The sequence below is a fragment of the Conger conger genome, chromosome 11 (assembly GCF_963514075.1).
Source record: "Conger conger chromosome 11, fConCon1.1, whole genome shotgun sequence".
Classification (NCBI taxonomy): Eukaryota; Metazoa; Chordata; class Actinopteri; order Anguilliformes; family Congridae; genus Conger; species Conger conger.
The window spans coordinates 12,948,014-12,962,807 of record NC_083770.1 but is presented as its reverse complement, the minus strand read 5'-3'; the positions used below and the strand labels follow the sequence as shown (position 1 = coordinate 12,962,807).

Below are 14,794 nucleotides of genomic sequence, written 5' to 3'. Positions count from 1 at the left end.
TCAGCCACCGATCAGCCGGGCCGTATTCAGCCTCCGATCAGCCGGGCTCGTATTCAGCCTCCGATCAGCCGGCCCGTATTCAGCCACCGATCGGCCGGCCCGTATTCAGCCACCGATCGGCCGGCCCGTATTCAGCCACCGATCGGCCGGCCCGTATTCAGCCACCGATCGGCCGGCCCGTATTCAGCCACCGATCGGCCGGCCCGTATTCAGCCACCGATCGGCCGGCCCGTATTCAGCCACCGATCAGCCGGCCCGTATTCAGCCTCCGATCGGCCTCGGCTTTCGGCATAGACGCGCGGGCGTGAAAGGCCCCCCCCCCCCCCCCCCAGCGGTCCCCGGGTTTCCAGTCGCACTGCAAATAATCGTCAATTCTTCACAGACGCGCACGGTCGCCCAGCTAGCACGTTTCTCGCCGTGCGGGGGGAAAAGAGGCGGATAATTGCTCGCCGAGCGGTTCTTTGATCCGGTGATGAAGTTGGGCTCCTCGGGAGGACGAGGCGAGAGGCAGCCGGCATGCGGAGGAACAAATGAAGACTCGGATCAAAGCGGCCCAGGAGAAAGCGCTCGGAATAATTAGGGCGGTGACAAATCGGCGCGCGCGCTCCGAAGGGTCTGAGCGCTCCTGGAACAGGCACGCTGAGCACCCTTCACTTTTTTGGGGTTATATTTGGATTCATAAACGCCCTCGCCGAGCCAAATCTGGTGACATCACGGCGAGTGAGGCGGCCGTCCCTGAGAACGGGGCGGGGAGGGCGGGGGGGGGGGGGGGGGTGTTTAGAGCCGGAGGATTTTCAGCCGACCGGGTCAGGACGACAGAGCGCGGAGCCACTGCGCCCAAATGTGTGTGTGTGAGTGAGTGAGTGTGTGTGTGTGTGTGTGTGAGAGAGTGTGAGAGTGTGAGAGTGTGAGAGTGTGAGAGTGTGTGAGTGTGAGTGTGAGTGTGAGAGAGAGAGTGAGAGTGAGTGAGTGTGTGTGTGTGTGTGTGTGTGTGTGTGTGTGTGTGTGTGAGAGTGAGTGTGTGTGTGTGAGTGTGAGCGTGAGTGTGAGTGTGAGTCTGAGAGAGTGTGAGAGTGTGAGAGTGTGAGAGTGTGAGAGTGTGTGTGTGAGTGAGTGTGTGTGTGTGTGTGTGAGAGTGTGTGTGTGTGTCTGAGAGTGAGAGAGAGTGTGTGTGTGTTGGGCTGGGCAGTGAATGAATGAGTACGCTTGGGTGAGAGTGAGTGTGTGAGGGGCAATGAGAGAATGAGAATCTGAGGGAGAGAGAAGTGTGTGAGGAATCAGAACGTGAGCAGAAAACCAGTCACTGTGACCTCCACCTCTGCGCACACACACACCACATACCGTATGCAAACACACACACACACACACACACACACACACCACATACAGTATGCACACACACACACACACCACATACAGTATGCACACTCACACACACACACACACACACACCACATACAGTATGCACACACACACACACACACCACATACACATGCAGTGTGCATGCACACATACACACTCACACAAACGCACACACACACATACAGTGCACATTCGCGCACCCACACACACACACAAACATACACACACACCACATACTCATACAGTATGCACACACACACACACACACACACACACACACACGCACACACGTATTTCTGGCAGCGCTACACGTCCATATTTACCCATGGGGCAAATGAGAGGCAGTCAGGTGAGCCTGGCAGAGTGGGGGGCTTGGTGATTGATTCTGGCGGCGGGCGGGGGGCGGGGGGCAGTTCTGAGTTCTGCTCCAGATACGGCGCTCTGGCAGCGGACGATGGCGGGTATCGGAGGCGAACAGATGGGCGGGGGCAATAAAAGGAGGGCAGCGCTCCCGGCACGCGGCATCGCCATGGGAACGGCGGGACTCGCCGCGGTGTCAGCCCGCGGCCCCGCGGCACGACCCCGTCTTCAGTCTGAGAGCCGGGAGTGTGACAGCCGCCTCTGCGGCGCTCTCTCGTGCTCCGTTTCCGAGCGCTCCCCCCAGGGCTCTGCGCCAGCCAATCAGAGCGGGCTCCGCCCCGGGGACCTGTGACCTCATTCTCCGGCCCTGACCACCCCCAGCAGAGATTAATCCTCCAATTAAAGCTCTGATCCTGATGGGCAGCTGCCAGTCAGGAAGTGGTATCGGGTGCATGGCCTAGCTCTGTTCACTTCTGCGCTAACTTTTTACTCTCTTATTTCTGTTGTTCCTTTTCTGTTTCCGTTCTCTCGCTGCCTTGTTGCCTTCTCATAAAAGATGTCACATGTCAGATTTATATGTATTTTTTTTCTCTGGCTGCGCTCCCTCAGTGGGTCTTCAGTTTAGAGGTTCCTTTTGCAGATAATTTCTCCCCGTTCCGCGTCGGCAGGATTAAGAAATCTGCCGCCTTGTGACCCCGGGTGAATCCGGGGGCGTGTTTTCGCCGGCTTGCGGTTTTGAGATAACGCCGGCTCTCTGTGCCTCTCGGCTCGCGGCGGCAGGTAGGGCAGCTCACACGAAGACGGCACCCCCCCGGGCGGCCATTTTGAGCCGCGCGATTACCCCCCGCTGCCATCCGTCCGCGGCCCGTGACCCGTCTGCCCCAGCCGATGGGTTCTGAGACCCCGAACGGCTCAGGCGGTGAGAGTGGTCATCTGGCAGTCGGAGGGTTGCCGGTTCGCTCCCCTGCCCTGGGTGTTTTGAAGTGTCCCTGAGCAAGACACCTAACCCCCAAAATGCTCCTGATGACCTGCTCGGTGCCTTACATGGCAGCCTTTTGCCGTCGGTGTGTGAGGGTGTGTGAATGGGTGAATGAGAGTCAAGTGCTTTGTGTAGCCCTAATTGCTGGATAAAAATAATATTTCTGTATTTAATTATTTCTGAATTTAATTACTGCCGTTGTTGTTGTTTTTCCCCCTCCTCAGGTGCGGATTGAGACGGCCACCACCCTCAAGCTGAATATCCTTTCTCTCTCGGAGCGATGCTGTGGTCTTATTTCTACGTAACGCATTTCGCACCGTAAACTTTTGAGTGCTTTACTCAGGAGAGGGAATTAGTCTCCACCACCACTCACCTGTGCACTAGAAACCCGATTGAGCCATGGGAGCCATTTTGTGCCAGAGCACTCAGCACATCAGCAGTTTCCAGATAAGCAATGAAATAAAAAGGAAATGGAATCAGATCCAAAATCAGGGCTCATACTCGTAAAGGGAATCACAGTTGAGGTGCTGATCTAGAGTCAGTTTCCCTGTATCTGTATTCCATCTTTATCTATTACCAGCTAAGAGGGCAGAACTGATCCTAGTTCTCAGAGCAGGATCCTAATTATATATTGAGATGTTTGAGGTGGGCACTGTCTCTGAGTGTTCATGTATTTGTGTTAGGACCCCCATCCCTTGTGTGGTGAAGTAATCATCCTCCACATTTTGGCTAAGTTGCATTGTTTGAAAGGTGCTGCTAGGGGGGGGGGGTCCTTTGGATAACTTTAGTTATCACGGTGATGCCAGTCGATCGCCTCCCGCGTTTAGTTTGAGCCCCTTAACGCGCCGTTACCCGTCGACGACTTCGAGTTCAAGACCGAGCAGTTCCTCCCGGTGAGTTTGGGAATTTTTCCTTCCTTTCTTTTGTAAGAAAAAAAAAAAAGTAGAAAGTGCCTATTTTTGCCCTTTTAATTTCAGTGTGTTGGTTCACCTTGCATGCGGAGAGGGTGGGAGAGAGGAAATTAAAGAAACCACTGTCATTTCGATGTGGATGAAGACCGTGTGTATATTATAGTTTACACAGGGCAGCACGGAGTTGCAGTGGATAGTCCTGGGTTTGAGTTTCTGTGTGGGGTCTGCATGTTCTCCCCATGCCTGTGTGGGGTCTGCATGTTCTCCCCGTGCCTGTGTGGGGTTTGCATGTTCTCCCCAAGCCTGCGTGGGGTTACATTACAGGTATTTAGCAGACGCTCTTATCCAGAGTGACGCACGACGAAGTGGCTTGAAGCGGGTTCCCAATGGGGTACTCCGCTTTCCTCCCGCAGTACAAAGACATGCAGATTAGGCTACACGGGGGCCTTCCTGCAAAAGTGCACGTGTGCTCAGTCAACCTTGCCCCGTATAAAGAAAGGTTAATGAATAAATAAAACGAAAAAGCTGAAAAGATTCGGCAAACTCAAACGAGGCTCGAACTTTTGGAATGTTTGGCAACTGTCTCCCAAACTATCCCTCAGTTTTATGAGTCTCTTACATCCTCATCTCTCTGCAGACCTGGCTTATGAATGTGCCTGTGGTCTTTAAAGCTGGCTGTGATTTCACTGAGAAGTCTCATATCTGTTTCTTCTCTTGTTGTCCTGAGCTTGGAGCCAGCCTTTTATGATGGGTAATACGGGTGGAATGATTCTGGATGAGCACCCTCAATTAATGCCCTGGATCGAATCTTTCTTTCTGTGGAACATCAAGCATATCAACTCATTCTGGTTGATAAAGGGAATGCTATACAGTACATACGACAATACCATTAATGCTTGCATCTGTACTCCCGTAGAGATACTTAGTTCAACACTCTGACTGATTAATACTCAGAACAGTACTCTCATTATGATTCATACCCAGCTCAGTTCTTTGATGGTGATTAGTACTCAGTTCAGTAATCTCACAGTGATTAATATTCATAACTGGACTCTCATTGTGATTAATATTCAGATTAAGGGCCTGCTTCATAAAACTTTTCTCATAAAAGGCTGTGTAGGCACAAAAGAAGAAAATTGTGAACGGTCAAAAATATGCTGATTTATAAAACCACGAGTGTATTTGCCCGCAAAAAAAACTTTATATTTTGTGTATATGTGCACAACCCAACTATCTCGTCCCGTTGAACAGAAAATAAATAGTTAAATATCATAAATGATTAATTGTGCGGCCATTTTGGATATTGATGTGCATATGAATGTTCACTGTCAGGGAAAATGGAGTAGTCCGACCGCCAAACAAAGAAAGGAAACTTCACAGAGTGTGAAATCGATGCTGGTTACGGAGGTAGAGGACAGCTGGGCTGTATTGTTTGGTGGAAATGGTTCTGGCATAACCAGTATTGTGGAGTGGCAGGATGTCACGGCAGTCAAACTATTACGGAAATTAAAAAGAAGTGGTCAGATGTTAAAGTAAATGCAAAAAAGTGGAAGTGCCCAGTACTGGCCTCACTGAGCCTCACACACTCACACACTCACGCACTCACACACTCCCGCACTCACACACACGCACGCACTCACACACTCACACACACACACTCACACACTCACACACACACACACTCACACACTCACACACTCACTCACTCACACACTCACACACACACACTCACACACACACACACTCACACACTCACACACTCACTCACTCACGCACTCACACACTCCCGCACTCACACACACTCACGCACTCACACACACACACTCACACACTCACACACACACACACTCACACACTCACACACTCACTCACTCACACACTCACACACTCACACACACACACACACTCACACACTCACACACTCACACACTCACACTCACACACTCACTCACTCACACACTCACTCACACACACACACTCACACACTCACTCACACACACACACTCACACACTCACACACTCACCCCCCCAATTTCATAGGCTCGCACTACCATAGCTAGGAATTGATAATAATTGTTGCTATTCGTTGAGTCATGGCGCAGCCTGTAGCCTTGTGGCTAAGGCACATGACTGGGACCCAGAAGGGCGGTGGTTCAAGCCCAGGTGTAGGCACGATAACCTCCGCACAGCAACTGCACTGCTCCAGGGAGGATTGTCCCCTGCTTAGTCTAATCAACTGCAAGTTGCTTTGGATGAGAGTGTCCGCTAAATAACAGATTATTATCATTATTATCATGGCGATTATCAACCCGTGATGAGACATTGTTCTAAATAGAGTAGTAATAATGCACTGTGTGATCACGCAGAAGTGTATCCTGCATTGTTCTTGCTCTCATGGTGATTAATGGTGGTGATGAATCCTCTGCTCTGTTTTTCGGGGGCAGTACCTGGAGTCCATCTTCGGGCTGCTGTTCCAGCTGCTGCAGCAGGTGACCGAATGCGACACCAAGATGCAGGTGCTCCACGTCATCTCCTGCGTCATCGAGAGGGTCAACACCCAGGTGAGCCTCTGCCGGGGGTCAAGGGTCATTTCATTTCGGTATTGTAATGCCGTTTCCATCGATCATTTCACCAACATCTCTTCAGAAAAATACTATGAAAAAAAGAACTACGGGAGCTTGAGGCAAAGGAAAATACAAAAATGTCTGTGTGTTAGCGTCATAGCCCCAGTGTAGCCACAGTGAGATCCATGCAAGGCTCTTAACCCCACGTTGCTCCAGGGGGGATTATCCTCTGCTTAGTCTAATCGACTGTAAGTCGCTTTGGATAAAAGCATCAGCTAAATAACTGTAGTGTAATGTAAGTGGTTAGCAGAGTTAAGTTGCACTGCTGCTTTGCAGATGTTACCCAAGTACTCGCCGGTCTGGGAATATCGTCAGTCTGGTCTGGCGCTATCTCTCATATTAATTAGGCCAATGCACTCAGTATGTAAGTCACTTCAGATAAGAGCATCTGCTAAATTGTGATGAACGCCATCAACGTGATGTACAGTAATGAATGTCATATTGACATGCCAATCAACTCCCGTGATTGATGATGACAGGTCCCCCCCCCCACGTATTTATATGATCAATTTCTGAAATGGATTATGACAGGTAGCGTGAGTGTGAATGTTAATACGCACGTACTCAATGTGCGGTCTTAAACCGTGCTTTTTCCAAACTGACGCCGGGATTCATTCACCTAAACGTTCGGGATCGGCACCGCATAAAGGGCGCCATTGATCCGGGTGTTTGTGTTGTCATTCGCAGGTGATAAAAAATGTGTGCAATTGTGCTTGAATCCTTCCTTTTCACGAGAGGACGAGAAAGCCACGCTCCGTCTGAAAGTTTGCGGGCTTTTCTTCCGTCGTTATAACCCCAGATAGCGGGGCCTGAGCGATACGCCGGCCCCCGGGCGGAGGAACGCCGTCCGAACACAAGGTCCTTTAGCGACCTCTCTTTTATCTGCCTGTCCCAGTCCTTCAGCGCTTTCGGCGGAGGAATGGGGATCTTCGGCTAAAACGCAGGGAGGTTTCGCGTTGTTCTCCCCTAATCCTATCAAAGGGCCTTTGTGCTGGAGTGCGGCTTTGTGTGCGGTTCGGCTAATTCATCACGTCTTTGAGAAAGTGCAAATATCTGTGCTATTGTACGGAGATAGCTGAAAGTGGATTACAGAGTGGAATATATTTTTTTTTAATGATTCCCTGATTTTGGATTTTGGGACGTATTTCTTTTGGGAGAGTGTGGATGAGCACACGCTCCCTCCCCGCTGCTGCGCGTTAGCGAGAAGCCTTACCCAGAGTGCTCCTGGGTCTGTCTGGCTGATTGCGTTCCTTTGAAAAGCCCAAGCTGTTTTAAGCTCCGCTCTTGAGAGCTGAAGAATGTATAGTGATGAGAACAGACCCTTCTGCCCATCGAGAGTCATCATGTGCTGTACATACAGACGAGATCAGCGCTATTGTAGACTTTTTGTCAGTTTCGCAGAGGGAAAGGGAAGAAGGATTGCTTGTTTCGTACGTATTTCAGGCTTACTACAATGGAAACTTTCACCTTTATGCTTTTAAGGGGCTGAATGGATTAAAGCGGTCAGAACTGCACTTCAACACCTTCAGTGGGCTCAAGTTCTGCTACGCTAACTATTCTATTTAAGACATAAGGAAAAGTACTTCCTGATATCAGTGCGTCTCCCCGTACCCGGGCCAAGTTTCATTAGCATTAGCCACCTCTTCCTGCCCAGGGACTACAGATGCTAATTGGCTACTTGGCTAACTCCATTGCAGCCACCATGTTGCGCGAGGTCCCTGTTAAATAAAGTAATTAACTAAACTAATCTCGTCTTGCTCCCTAGACTTTGCGTCTCTTTAGCTGATGTCTTCACGCGGAGGCCGTTACGGCCTAAGAGCACATAAGTGCGCCGGCTCGATTAATTTGACATTCCCAGACCAGCGAGTGGACATGGAATATCATTAAAGCACCAGTGGACTAACCATCAGCCAAAACACACATCCTGAACGCATACAGATTATGTTATAATGAACCTGTCCCTCACATCCCTTAACGGAACAGGCAATCCCCTTTTTCGCCGTCGAAATAAATATATAAATGCGTGTTCTACATGACAATTGACAATGGGCAAGGGCGGGTTGGTTTTCCGTATTCATTACAGGAGAGTGACTCAGGAATATGAAGTCTGGAGTTCTGGCTGTGGTTACTTGGGAATAAACGGCCCCTCTCTCCTGATTGATTACGGGAGCGGAGTGCTTCTGCCAGCATCCCTGGGCCTGGCGCAGAGTCACCACTTTTATTTTTGTCATTATTGTTTTTCCAATTAATCTCCTCTGAACCTTCCTGACTAAAAAGGTGTTAATTGTGTCTCTGAGTCAGTCTGTGGAAATCAAGAAACACAATTACAGCCCTGTGGCACTGCTCGACCCTGATCATGGACTGTGTGTGTGTGTGTGTGTGTGTGTGTGTGTGTCTGTCTGTGTGTGTGTGTGTGAGTGTGTGTGTGTGTGTGTGTGTGTGTGTGTGTGTGTGTGTCTGTCTGTGTGTGTGTGTGTGTGTGTGTGTGTGTGTGTGTGTGTGTCTGTCTGTCTCTGTGTCTGTGTGTCTGTCTGTCTGTCTGTCTGTGTGTGTGTGTGTGTGTCTGTGTCTGTCTGTCTGTCTGTCTGTGTCTTTATGTCTTTGTAGCTTTGTGTGTGGTGTCTGGGTGTGTGATGTGTGTTTCTGTGCCTGTCTGCGGGTGGGTGTTTGTGAGCATGTGATGCGTTTGTGTGTGAGTGTACGGTGTGTGCGCATTTGTGGGTGGGTTTTTGCATGTGTGAGCATGTGGTGTGTATGTGTGTGTGTGTGTGTGTGTGCGCGCGTGCGCACAAGTGTGTGTATGTATGTATGTGTGAGTGTGTGTATGTGTGTGAGTGTGTGTGTGTGTGCAGTATGAGTGTGTGTGTGTGTGTGAGTGAGTGAGTGAGTGTGTCTGTGTGAGAGTGTGTGTCTGTGTGTGAGTGTGTGTGCAGTATGTGTGTGTGTGTGTGTCTGTGTGTGTGAGTGTGTCTGTGTGTCTGTGTGTGTGTGCCTGGCGGTCGAGCTGCACGTTCACGCCTATTTTCCGCTCTGGTTCCTCAGTGGTGGAATGACTTTCCTACCACTGTCAGGACAGCAGAATCCCTCCCCCTATTTCGACGCAGACTAAAAACACACCTTTTCAAACTGTACCTTAGTCCCCCCTCCTGATTCCCCGCCTCTCCCCCCTTTCCGATATCCCTATCCCTCTTGTCTAACCCAAAATTAGAATAGAATTGCACTTATGATGACTGTATGTTTAGAACAACACTTCATGTGTATTTTACTAGTTATGGATGTGATGCTTTAACGTGTAGAAGAACCTATGCACTTGTAAGTCGCTTTGGATTAAAAGCGTCTGCTAAATTACTAAAATGTAAATGCAGTATGAGTGTGAGTGTGTGAGTGTGTGAGTGTGTGAGTGTGAGTGTGTGTGTCTGTGTGTGTGTGTGTGTGTGTGTGTGTGTGTGTGTGTGTGTGTGTGTGTGTGTGTGTGTGTGAGTGTGTGTGTGTGTGTGCAGTATGAGTGTATGTGTACACGGTGGTTTACAGTGTTTTGTTGTTGCAGATCCGGCCCTACGTGGGCTGCCTGGTGCAGTATCTGCCCCTGCTGTGGAAGCAGTCAGAGGAACACAACATGCTGCGCTGTGCCATCCTCAGCACCCTCACACACCTCGTACAGGTACTGAACTACGGCAAGCCTGCTGGGACACTGCACACAGGGAGAGGGAGAGGGTGAGAGAGAGAGGGAGGGAGAGGGAGAGAGAGAGAGGGGGGGGAGAGAGAGAGGGGGGAGGGAGAGAGAGAGAGAGGGGGGGAGAGAGAGAGGGGGAGTGAGGGGAGGAGAGAGGGAGAGAGGAGGGGGAGAGGAGGGGGAGAGAGGGAGAGAGGAGGGGGAGGGGGATGGAGAGGGAAGCAGAGAGGGAGAGAGGAGGGGGAAGGAGAGGGAGAGAGGGAGGGAGAGAGAAAGGGTGGGGGGAGAGGTGGGAGAGGAAGGGAGAGAGAGAGAGGGAGAGGTGGGAGGGGGAGGGAGGTGGGAGGGGGAGGGAGAGGGAAATGGATAGAGAGACAGAGTGAAATAAAGAGGCAGAGGACAGAGAGGGGTGGAGAATGAGAGATACGCGTGTGGTCTGAGGTTTGGGGGATTGTTGATGTAATGGATGACGGTACCACTCCAGCAGCACAAGTCCTCCTGTCATATCGAGTTTGAATCTGCGAGAGAGAGAAGGAGAGAGATAAGGAGAGAGAGAAGGAGAGAGAGATGGGAGAGCTTTTAGCCGGCGGGTACGGATGCCCGAGAGGGACACACACACTGACACTGATGGGTTCAGACGGCGCTGATCCTCAGTCTGGTCTGGACTGTGCCAGAGTCCAAACCGCAGCCTCCTGGTGGTGCGTACGTGGTGTGTGAGGGGTCAGCTGGCATCAATGTCAAAATCCCAAATCCCCCAAAAAAACCCACCAAAAAAATGATACCGCCCCCCTTTATAGCCTGACAGTGAGCAGGCCTTGATACAGCTGGGCTAAGGATCCACTAGTGTCAGCGACCGACCCCTAAAAACAACAACCCCACCCAAAGATAAGAGCTTGTGATGAAGGCAGGCGAAGGATTGGGCAGGTTTGGTGTCCAACCCCCGCCCTCACAGCCTTTAAGGTGCTCCCATTTTAGAGCATTTGCTCCAGAAAATGTATGTGTGCCAACTAGAAAAGCAGTTTTGCAGCCGCCATGTTGCGTAGGGTCCCAGTTAAAGTAATAAACTAAACTTGCCTCTGCTCCATAGACTTTGCATCTATTTACCTGCTGCCCAACAGGGACAATAGTTTAGGTGCTCACACTCGGAGCCGCGGCAGCTGTGCGTTAGCGGCGTTGGCGGGTCTGTGAGCCGGGCCGCAGACGCTCAGAAGGCCTTGTGGGACGCCGGGCCTCCAAGCAGCTTATCGCGCCGCGTCCCACAATCCCGCGGGGCCCAGACTGGGCCCAGACGCCAAATGTTTCCGGCGGGTTCCGACTCTTCGCCGATCCGCCCCGCGGTCTGTTCGTCTCACGCCTGTCCTCAGAGGGATCTGTCTGTTTGTTTAGTGGTGCTGCCTGCCCCATTGTATCTGCATTGGGCGCAACTTCGGCGGGGGTTCGCCTTCATTTTCAAGAAGTTGCCAAAATCATCGATCGATATAAGAGAGTACTACTGTGAAATGGTCCCTCTTGTAGATTCAGTGTTTTATTGGCTATAAAAGAGTGAGATCTGGAAAAGGTTTTGTTACTTTAACGACAGTAAGCGATGCATCCTTGCACACGCGAACGTCCGCATGGCCACATGCGGTTTAAAGTCAGACGGCTGCTTGCTGTATTTTTACGCAGTGGCCAATCTGAAAATAGTACCTCTCTCGCTAACATGAACCGGAAAACAGCTCATCAGCTCAAAAACGCACCGTTGATGTTATTACTCTCTTTTATTGATCTATTATCCTCTGTAGTTAGTTTATGCTTCAAAATGATTCATTTCAGCAAGGTCCTGAAAATGAATGGGAGTGAATGGGAACCCAGAAAAATCTGGAACGGCTATGCTGGAGCAGCTGATATTGCTAGTATTTGTATATATTATATTATATTATATTATATTTATAGTATAGTATTGCTAGTATTGCTATGCAAACACAATGGGGTTAGGGGTAATTAATCGCTTGTACCATGGTGAAATAGGCCTTTAAGGTTGAAGAGAAGAGTTTGCAATCCAGGTGATGACACAGTCTGTGATGGCAAGGTACTGTCAGGGTCTTAATTTTTCCCCGTTTCCAATTTGTCCTCGCTTCACTTATGCAAATTAGGTTCCGCACGGCCGCAGCTCATTGGCCTACGGGTCCTGTGTTGACAGAGCGGGAAAAGAGCTGTCTTACGGGTGAAGGATTGTTTCTTTTAAAAAAAGATTAAAATGTAATTAAAGATCGAAAGGAAGTGGTTTCGGTCTCCTGGCGCTGAAGGCCAGCGAGGACTGGGTCTCGAGGGGTCTTTCACGGGTGACGGCGGGAAAGCCGGTTTCTGTAACCGCGTCGCTCCTGGCGCGGCCATCGCCATGACTACCGTAACCGTGGCCGTTTGATACGGCCGGGGAGCTCCTGGGCGGGAGCTGTGGGCCTTTTGTTTGGAGTCTCTGATGCGTGTTTGTTTGCGTGGGCCCGCGTGTTTGCGCTGATGTCACAAGCCCTTCACCGCCCTGGGAGTCTGCCGCTGCTGAAAGCTCTGACCTGCTCGTCTAACTGCCCCCGATTACCCCCTCACTGCTCATACGGGGGCATTTAAGCACAGAAATGCAGCACCAGTTTAAATAAAGGGTACCCTACTACCTCTCCTCTCCCTCTCTGTCCTCCCCAGCTCCCTGCCCTCTCTCTCTGTCCTTCTCTCTGTCCTTCTCCCTCTCTCACTCTGTTCCTCTATCCTTCTCCCTCTCTCACTCAGTTCCTCCGTCTTTCTCCCTCTCTCACTCTGTTCCTCTGTCCTTCTCCCTCTCTCACTCTGTTCCTCTATCCTTCTCCCTCTCTCACTCAGTTCCTCTATCCTTCTCCCTCTCTCACTCTGTTCCTCTGTCCTTCTCCCTCTCTCACTCTGTTCCTCTATCCTTCTCCCTCTCTCACTCAGTTCCTCTATCCTTCTCCTTCTCTCACTCTGTTCCATTATCCTTCTCCCTCTCTCACTCTGTTCCTCTATCCTTCTCCCTCTCTCACTCTGTTCCTCTATCCTTCTCCCTTTCTCTGTCCTTCTGCCTCTCTCCATGTCTCTGAGCCCTTGGGTTGGCTGGTCCGTGAGGGTGTGTGTGTGCTTTAGTTCACACTCTTTGTGTGAGAGCCAGCGTGGTCCTCCTCCGGATTCTTAAATCTGTCCCAGCACGCTGCTGCCTGTCGAGGTCGTGTACAAGAGCTCCACAAAATCCACTTCCCTCCGTATCCTGGGATTTCTGGAGTACTCTCTCCAAAAGAACGCCGAGGACCTTTCAAGAGTGCAAACACTCTGCCTGCCCTGTAAAACATACTGGAGGTTTGGTAACATTCTCCTGACTAGGCCTGGAGAATCTGTTTAACCGTCAAACTGGGGCATTTATATGGGCAGAGATGGCAGGAAAAAACCCAACGGAAAGAAACCTCTGGAGGAACCCGGCTAAAGAGGGGCAGCCCATCCTCCACTGGCCTGTGAGGTGTAAAGGGAGAATGGGTATACCAGAAACATAAGAAAAATCTAGATATCCGATTAGATAGCCACGTTCAGTCCCACCAAAAACGTAGCAAAATGTTTATTTAAATGGAATCGGTTGCACGTTGAATGTCTTGTTGCAACCCGTGGGCGGACTGACCGACGTAGTACGTTTTTCTCCAATGGCATCTGGAGAAGCCGTTCTCTGCGTTTTAAAGCGTTAGGCCTACGGCATTGTTGATTGGACTCCACCCCCGACACACACAACAAATGGGGGCAAATATACCTCAAAGCCTGTTGCACACCGTTGGAAGGAAGCATATCGATCAACCCTGAAGCCATAGCAGAGCCTAGCTGAGCACTGTCTGATTGAACGTGCTGATTGAAGGGTTGTTTGTGTTGTGTTGCTGCAGGGCCCCGGGTAAGGGTTGTTTGTGTTGTTGCAGGGCCCCGGGTAAGGGTTGTTTGTTTTGTGTTGTTGCAGTGCCCCGGGTAAGGGTTGTTTGTGTTGTGTTGCTGCAGGGCCCCGGGTAAGGGTTGTTTGTGTTGTGTTGTTGCAGGGCCCTGGGTAAGGGTTGTTTGTGTTGTGTTGCTGCAGGGCCCCGGGTAAGGGTTGTTTGTGTTGTGTTGCTGCAGGGCCCCGGGTAAGGGTTGTTTGTGTTGTGTTGCAGGGCCCCGGGTAAGGGTTGCTTGTGTTGTGTTGTTGCAGGGCCCCGGGTAAGGGTTGTTTGTGTTGTGTTGCTGCAGGGCCCCGGCTAAGGGTTGCTTGTGTTGTGTTGTTGCAGGGCCCCGGGTAAGGGTTGTTTGTGTTGTGTTGCAGGGCCCCGGGTAAGGGTTGTTTGTGTTGTGTTGCAGGGCCCCGGGTAAGGGTTGTTTGTGTTGTGTTGCTGCAGGGCCCCGGGTAAGGGTTGTTTGTGTTGTGTTGCTGCAGGGCCCCGGGTAAGGGTTGTTTGTGTTGTGTTGCTGAAGGGCCCCGGGTAAGGGTTGTTTGTGTTGTGTTGCTGCAGGGCCCCGGGTAAGGGTTGTTTGTGTTGTGTTGTTGCAGGGCCCCGGGTAAGGGTTGTTTGTGTTGTGTTGTGTTGTTGCAGGGCCTCGGGTAAGGGTTGTTTGTGTTGTGTTGCAGGGCCCCGGGTAAGGGTTGTTTGTGTTGTGTTGCAGGGCCTCGGGGCGGAGAGTAAGAACCTGTACCCGTTCCTGCTGCCTGTGATCCAGCTCAGCACCGACGTCTCCCAGCCTCCCCACGTCTACCTGCTGGAGGACGGCCTGGAGCTCTGGTACAGAGCCTCTCCTGTGTGCTCACCTGCATCACCTGTACACACACACACCTGTACTCACCTGTACACACACACACCTGTACTCACACACCTGCCTCTCCTGTGGATGTGTGCTCACCTG

The 14,794-nt window shown here is 51.0% G+C and overlaps 1 protein-coding gene across 1 annotated transcript in view; it reads left to right on the top strand.

Moving 5' to 3' along the window:
- The window catches only part of ipo11 (importin 11), a 180,455-nt gene that overhangs the window by 71,638 nt on the left and 94,023 nt on the right, over positions 1-14,794 (top strand). The window contains exons 17-21 of the mRNA XM_061260129.1: positions 2,927-2,960; positions 3,555-3,595; positions 6,058-6,174; positions 9,785-9,898; positions 14,558-14,673. Coding sequence (XP_061116113.1) covers positions 2,927-2,960; positions 3,555-3,595; positions 6,058-6,174; positions 9,785-9,898; positions 14,558-14,673 — 422 coding nt within the window. The remainder of the gene's footprint in view (positions 1-2,926; positions 2,961-3,554; positions 3,596-6,057; positions 6,175-9,784; positions 9,899-14,557; positions 14,674-14,794) is intronic.